Source organism: Amborella trichopoda, chromosome 7, assembly GCF_054954075.1.
Source record: "Amborella trichopoda isolate Santa Cruz 75 chromosome 7, AtrichopodaSantaCruz75HAP2 v2.0, whole genome shotgun sequence".
In the NCBI taxonomy this organism is placed as follows: Eukaryota; Viridiplantae; Streptophyta; class Magnoliopsida; order Amborellales; family Amborellaceae; genus Amborella; species Amborella trichopoda.
In genome coordinates, this window is record NC_142342.1 from 37,313,548 (window position 1) to 37,321,407 (window position 7,860).

Here is a 7,860-nt window from a genome sequence, read left to right on the forward strand (position 1 = left end):
TATATATATATATATATATATATATATATATATATATTTATTAGAATTAAAGAAATGTAAACGTAATGAAAGCAATGGGCTGAAAAAGGCGCACGTGGTCTAAAGGGAATCGAAGCTTTGAAATGCCATAAGCCACCGTTTTGACCATTGAAAAACCAGAGGACCTCAAATCCCATTTATTCCATGCAACCCCTCGTACCAATGAACCCATCTTTGAGACCACGATTTGAAGAGCCGCCGCCCCATTCATAGACCAAACAAATTCCTAGCCGTCCGATCATGCTTTACATGGCACATTCTCTTGTTTGGCCCTTTTTAAACCCATGGACACCAGGTATAGACATTGTCTTTCTAGAAACATGACATCTAGGGAGGAGAAGAATGAAGAAGTGGGCGAGAGAGAGCAAGGAGCTCATTATCGGGGTGTTAGGCGGCGTCCATGGGGGAAATATGCGGCTGAGATTCGAGATTCTAATCGACACGGGGCGAGAGTGTGGCTTGGGACCTTCGACACCGCGGAGGAGGCAGCCCGAGCCTATGATCGCGCCGCTTATGCAATGAGGGGTTCCTTAGCAATTCTCAACTTCCCTCGAGAGATTCATGCAAGACCACCCACTGGATCCTCCTCTTCATCTTCTACCTCACACTCTGGTTCTTCTTCTTCTTCAGTTGGTGGAAATCCTACCAGTTCTACCAAGAAAGAGGTTATAGAGTTCGAGTATTTGGATGATAGTTACCTCGAGGAGCTTCTTCGATCTGGTGAGGAGAAGGATCGCAGAGGGAAATAAATCTTTTCCTGAAGAATGCTAATAGAAATGGCCAAACATGTGGTCTTCATGTTTTTATTAATAGACAGTTATAACACCTTGTTATAGGTTTGGTGTGGCTTTTCAGTGAAAGGAAGATGTGTTTGATTGCTAGATATGAACTCACTGGTTTGAAATGAACTTTGAATTAATGCCACTATTTGATCGCATAAGTGCTAAGCTTCAGCCGAAGAGGCCGAATCAGATCGAAACGGCCTGTAAAATGCCGAAGCATATGCACTCGAGCTTTGCTTCGCTGTGATTTAGGCCGAAATTATGAAGACTTTGGCCTCTTCGGCCGAAGCCAAGCCAATCTAATGACATTGGCGCTAACTGCTAACTAAATGCTGAATGAAAAAATGATAAACTACTAAAAGTTTTTCTAGTGCAAGTGTGGGTCACACACTATGGATGAAATAGACTTAAATTGGGGAAAAGATGTAAATTGCCAATGCCTCAACTTGGGCAGTTGTGTTTTTGTGTTTCTAAATAATTGTGAGGAAAGTTTTTGAAAGGGACCTCATAACTTTTACAAGCATAAAAATCATAAAAAGGAAAGAAATTGGCATGAACTTCCTTTCTTTGGGCTTAATTAGTGGATACAGCTTTCTAGAAACTTCGTCTTGTCTACAATAGATGGCTGAGATGAAAAATTACTCTGCTCCAAGTTGCAAGATTTGGCTACAAGAGAAGATCTTGGCAATAAATGGTTGTAGGGGGGCGGGGGCGGGGGTCATGTATCATACTATTTGTAATCTACACGTATCATAGTATACTATCTCCTTATTAAATTTGCTTTGGATGAGCAGCCCTACTTTTGACTGCATCATAGACAGCAGGGCTATCCAATCTAACTGTAAGTGTATTTGTAATAGAACGGTGGGTGCTATGTGAGTGCGTGTCTTTATGTTTGGTTTAAATCATGGTTATGAGATTTGGCCGAGTAATTGGTCCGGCCCGATGAGTTTATTTATAATGCAGTAAATTTAAGCCATGTATGTTTGAATAGCTCCGTGGTTAGTCCTATGCAAATGTTACCCCACATCAAGGTTCTACCAGCGAACATCATTTTTAAAAAATAATGAGCTGGACTCCGATGAGTTACTTGGAATAGCCCGACTAACTCTCCTCGGTCAAGCTTTGAGTACCTTGGCCAAGTCAATTTTCTAAATACTGACTGAGTCCACTCAAATTTGGCGAAGTAACTTAGCCTCGTAATATAGCCAACGACAGTTTTAGGGGCCAACTTGCCGCTTTCGTGACCGCTCCCACCCCCAGACCCTCTCTCTCTCTCAAAGCAGAGGAGATCTTACGCCGTTTTTTTTCTTCTCTCCCTCTCTCTAAAAAGAGGGGATTCTGCCCCTTCTTCATGTCACTCCGAAAGGGAGCATATCCGCCCCCTTTCATCTCTCTCTCAAAGGGGGGAGCCCCCCCTTTCTCTCTCTCTCTGGCCAAGTAACTCAACTCAGGTCTATGCTGAGTCCATGGCCAGAGCCGAGTTAGAAAACATTGATTTAAGCGGATCAAATAGGTTTCGAACCTTATTGGCATTGGTAGTTACAAAGTCGATTTCCATCAACAAGAGTAGGGGATTTTTCATCAATATTTTTTGTGCATGGTGTTTTTATTTTACTCTTCTGCTTCTTAGTTAAATGCATATCTTCCTCAAATTTCATCTCAAAGAATTCGTAAATAATAATTAAAAACGTTCCATGCACCCTTGCCGTTTAATGCACTTAGATTCGCCGCTTCATATAATATATGATGCGGCCTCAAAAATCTGTTTTAAAGATAGAATATATCCAAATTTTAAAGAAATAATATGGATTATAAATTGCTGGGCTAGATAAAGTCAACCAATGTGAAAGGATGGGTATGAATAAACAAGGGAAAATGTTAAAATTTAGAAAGGATAATTTTTTTTTTGTTGACCAAGGTTACTAAATATTATTGAAAGAAGAGACTACACTAGAAATGATAAATTTTTTAGATTATTTTTACACCATTAATTCAAAAAATGACGCCCATGGAAAGGAAAGTATGAATTGGAGGATCAATGCATTGATCTACATGTCAATCGATAAGTGCCCAATTGTGACTTATGTGGACCAAGGTCATGGTATTCTCCCAAAAAGGAGCAATAGTTTCTAGAAGTTCAGAAATGAATGGTTGGGAATGCAATACATTTGTGGGCCCTCTAAATATTTTAACTATAAATAGGGTTTGAATCAAAAGGCAAAGTATTTCTTCTGAAACAATCACAAACACATTTTTTTTATTATAGATCTACTATAAGAAATTCAATGCATAATCTCACGATTCAATGTATTTCTAATAATCTCATCTTTCAATTTTTCAACTATTTCATTTTACCAAGTTCAATGTCAGTCAGCCAGATTAAGCTAGGTCAAAATGTAATATGTAGGCTCACCTTTTACCAACAATTTAACAAACAGTTCCTCTCTTTAGAAGAAAGCCTCTTCCAATTATTTAACTCAACAAAATTCAATTAATTTACATTTTATTGTTACGGCAATGTCGTGTATCCCCACTTTCTAATTTCAATTATTGGAAGATAAAAATAAAACACATCTTATTATTTAATAAAGTTTTTTAACTAGTCAGTACATTTAATAGTTATAGGCATGTAGCTGTACTACTGATCTCACACTTGGTAATTCCTCGTGTAGAGTAAAAGCACCTCTAATTCTTTAAGGCAACAAAATTCAGATGGACAGTTCACCTAAACTTAATTGCTGTGAAAGTACTATATATATATATATATAAAGAGATATATGCTTACATGATGTGGTCGATGGCATGAATTAATGATCAAACATTGACTAAACAATTTTTGAAAAAATGATATAGCCAAGCCTCTTATGAGCTAAAACAGATTTCTAGTACAAATGTTTTTGGGTTTTTCCTTACCTATTTCTTTTTATTAGTTAAAGAAACACGATTCTAGTCATATCTTTGCTATGAAAAGTAATTATATGCATATATCTAGAGATTTGTCTACAAAGAGATCATTTATCTTTTGTACAAAAAAGTCACAGTCATTCTTGTCCCTTAAATTTAAAAAGGAAAATATCTCCGTACACCCTCTTTCTAGGTTTCATTCTGCACATCCAATGTTTCAAAGCATATCTAGCACATAGAGATCTCATGCATTTTATCTTTTAACCCTTTGGACCAACTTTATCTCATCTTTTTAGCCCAAACAAAAGCTCAAAAGGTATCCTTTTTTTATTCCGTTCTAAACTTCGTTATCTCTCTCTTTCTGTATAAATCTCTAAACATCTCTCCTTTTTGTGCGAGTGTAATTGAAAAGACAGAAAGTTGAAAAAAAAAATTCTCAAACTTCGTGACTCGTCCTAAACTATAAAATTTGACACCTAATGAGTGAGAATAGTTGTGGCCACCTTGCACAAAAGATAATGATCTCTTTACAGATAATCCTGTGTATATATTATAAACAAGACCTGTAGAATCTGACAGCCCTCTCGCCATATCAAGTCTATGCTTTTATTTTATAGATGAAGCATAACCTATCAAGCTCTAATAAACCCTTTAAGTACAACATATGCTTCAATTCTTCTTTGGTTTAGTAGAGTGAAAATATGTAAATAGTACGACATATGCCTGATTAAAAAGCCAAAACTAGCTAGACTCAAACATTACCTTTTAGACATATTATGTTACATCACCTACTAGACTTATTATATTCTCTTTACTCTGTTGAAATTGGGTTCAATTGCAAAATGACCTAAATTTGAAAACACAACCTCCTCAACAAACAGTAATATCTAATTCATCGAAATCCGAACATCAATCCCTGCTGCTCCATATTCTACTGCTCCAATAACCCATATACCCATAGACAGCGAATGTTAAAACTCTCTAACTTTGCCACTGTTATAACACAAACCTTGGGTTGTAGAAGGAGAGTATAAACGTTCAAGGTTATGAAAATGAAAATAGGGGGAGGTCAACATATTTCTTGGAAGTATATAATGAATTTTTTTGAAATGATTGATAACGGCAGTCGCATAGACATATGGAAACACTCCAAGTTCTGGTGGATAAATTTTTGGAAAACAATAGAAAAGCAGGGCAATTAGCAGAGAATTCAAACAAGCACTTAGTGTAATAGTGTGTAATTCAACAAGCACTTGGTGAAATAGTTTGAAGAACAAAGATCTTCCAGTTCCATGCACGACCAAGAGGTTTCTTGAAGACAATATTTGCCTGCAGCTAATAAAAGTTATTCTACATGAAGTTATTTAGACAAAATTTGTCCTCGGGATACAAAGAAATAGAATATCGAATGCTTACCTCATTCAAATTCATAAAAACAATGACATCTCAATGCGATAGGTTGCCTTTCTCTTGAGAGTGAGTAAATTAGAGATTGTCTAAAAACATTTTATGAAAAAAGATAAGTTCGAGAAAGTTCCTTTCATATGGTCAATTGATAACTGAAGAGTTGTTGCGATAGTCATAAAATTATTTTTGGCAATAGCTCAATATCGAACATTTATACCAACTCACTTCCAATCAATTGCAAAATTTAGCCATCCCACAAAGAGTTTGGCTATCACCTCTGCATTCAACATGGAGCTTTTTGAAAGTATTTTTGATGCACTAGCACCCTGGGTTGAATAATAGGGTATGTGTCAGTCACACCTGTGGACTGCGGCAACCCGTACCAATAAGCATGAATTTTGAACAAATTTGAAAAGGTGTTCCCTGGCCCCAAATAGTATTTTAGGGTGGAATTTGATGTTGTAAGAGTGTCTGCCAAATTTCGTCCCAATCCGATAAGGATATAGCAAATCAGGACGAAAATTACATTTTGCAGTGTCGTTCTCTAACATGCCAAAAGTTACCTCATAACTAGAGCTATAATGCCAAGGTCTTAGATGTGTACCAGACTATAACAATTGGATTTAGAAGGCCAAAAAACCCCCAAATTTTTAGCACATTTGGATACTTCTAGACCATTCTAGACCCAACTTATCCAAAACGGGTGGGTTTTACACTATTCCTTTGCAGCCCCAGTGAACCAATTTTCATTTATGAAAATTGCATTTTTTTAAAACGTGAATTCTTTGGGAGGTCATAATCTTTTTGTCCAGAGACCAATCAAGCTCAATTTTCAGTATTGTGTGCATCTCATCAAGACACGTTTTGGTACATGGCATGACTTGAGATAATACCCGGAACAAAAAAAATCTTAGAAGTTTGACAAAAATGCATAAAATGCAGAATTTTTAAGAGAAACATACACTCACTCCCATGGCCTTTTCTCAAAGCCCCAACATCGGATAGCCATAAGTGCGGGTCCGTTGTGACCACTACTCAGAGGGCTTCAATTTGCGGTAAAGCTTGTTTAACATTAAAGGAGGGAATGCACCTTATTTTAGCATGAAGCAAGGCATGATTTTTCAGCACTGGAATTCCATTTCTAGCTACCACCCAAAGAAAATAATCAATCGGCACTCAAATCGAGGGTCTTTCATTACAAAATGATCACAACTCACTTCGATTTGTGATAAAGAAAGTGAAAAAAAACATGGAGAAACGAGCAATATCGAAGAACTAAACTTTCAAGAATATGGGTTTGGCCGGATTTTGGGATCAACCTCAACAGTTCGATTCAAGCTTAATAATGGATATCAAACTGATCGTCTCAAAACGATCATCATTTTTAGGTTGATTGATTGTCCGAAATGCCGCTGTGAAGCACCAAAAAGAGCCCCGAGGCATGGCTATTGCAAGAGGCCCCTCCAAGAGGGATAGTTTTATCATTTTCAAGATTCTGTCCAAGGGAAAAATGATATTATTCATTCTAATGTCTTTTTTTTAGCAAGTTTTGTTGTATGTTGGAAGAAATAAATCTGGAAGAAATAAACCTGGGTGATGAAACAGACCCAACGCCAATTTTCATCTCAACTATCATGTCACCCAATCTAAATGGCCAAGTCACAGTGCACCGACTAGATATTGAAGTCAAGGAGATTTCGAGCTGACCTTGAAATCTAGATTCCGAGATGACCCTGAAATCTAGATTCCAAGCTGACCTTGCAATCAAGGAGATTTCGAGCTGACCTTGAAATCTAGATTGATGCCGAGGTAACTAAGCTCAAGGCAGCCAACTTCATCAAAGAGTTAAATATCCAAGGTGGTTGGCCAATGTGGTGCCGATCTAGAAGAAAAATGGGCAAATCTAGGTTTGCATTGACTTTCGAGACTTGAATGCATCATGTCCGAAAGACGACTTCCCTCTCCCCTATATCGATATGTTTATTGATTAAACGGCCAGTTGGCAAGCCTTTTCCTTTATGGATGGTTATTCTGGGTATAACCAAATAAGGATGGCATGTGAAGATGAAGAAGTTACTGCATTCTTAACCCCCAAAGGAGTCTAATGCCGTCGTTTGGGTTAAAGAACACGGGTGCCATGTACTAACATGACATGACTACCGTCTTCATGATGCACGAAGTGGTGGAGTCTTATGTGGATGACCTAGTAATAAAATCGGGTGAGAGAAGCACCCACATTCAGACCCTTGAGCGAGTCTTTGAATGACATCGACTCCATCAACTCAAGATGAACCCCCTAAAATGTGCCTTTGACATGCGGTCGGGAAAATTTTTGGGACTCATTATCAGGTGTCGAGGTTTGGAGATTGAACCTATCAAAATCAAGGTTATTAAAGAGATGCTAACACCAAGAAATCTTTAAGAACTCCAAACTTGCTTATATTCGAAGATTCATTGCTAAAGAAGGACGTACCCTTCGAATGGGACGAAGCATTCCAGTCGGCCCTCGAAGATATCAAGACCTTCTTACTAAACCCCTCATGTACTCTCAACCCCTATTCCTGGGAAACTCCTCATTCTCTATGTGCCCGCCCTGGATGAGTCACTGGGTGTATTGCTCGTGCAAAACAATGATGATGGAAAAGAGACAGCCTTTTATTACCGCAGTCGAAGGATGCAAGGGGCCGAGGAGGTCTATTCCCCGATCAAGAAAATGTGCTTAGCC

General features: G+C 37.9%; 1 protein-coding gene across 1 annotated transcript; it reads left to right on the forward strand.

Moving 5' to 3' along the window:
* The first annotated feature begins 248 nt into the window (after positions 1-248).
* LOC18422946 (ethylene-responsive transcription factor ERF096) lies at positions 249-920 on the forward strand. The gene has a single exon (XM_006827419.3). It carries the CDS (start codon positions 324-326, stop codon positions 786-788), a length of 465 nt encoding a protein of 154 aa, XP_006827482.2. The 5' UTR covers positions 249-323; the 3' UTR covers positions 789-920.
* Positions 921-7,860: the final 6,940 nt, after the last annotated feature.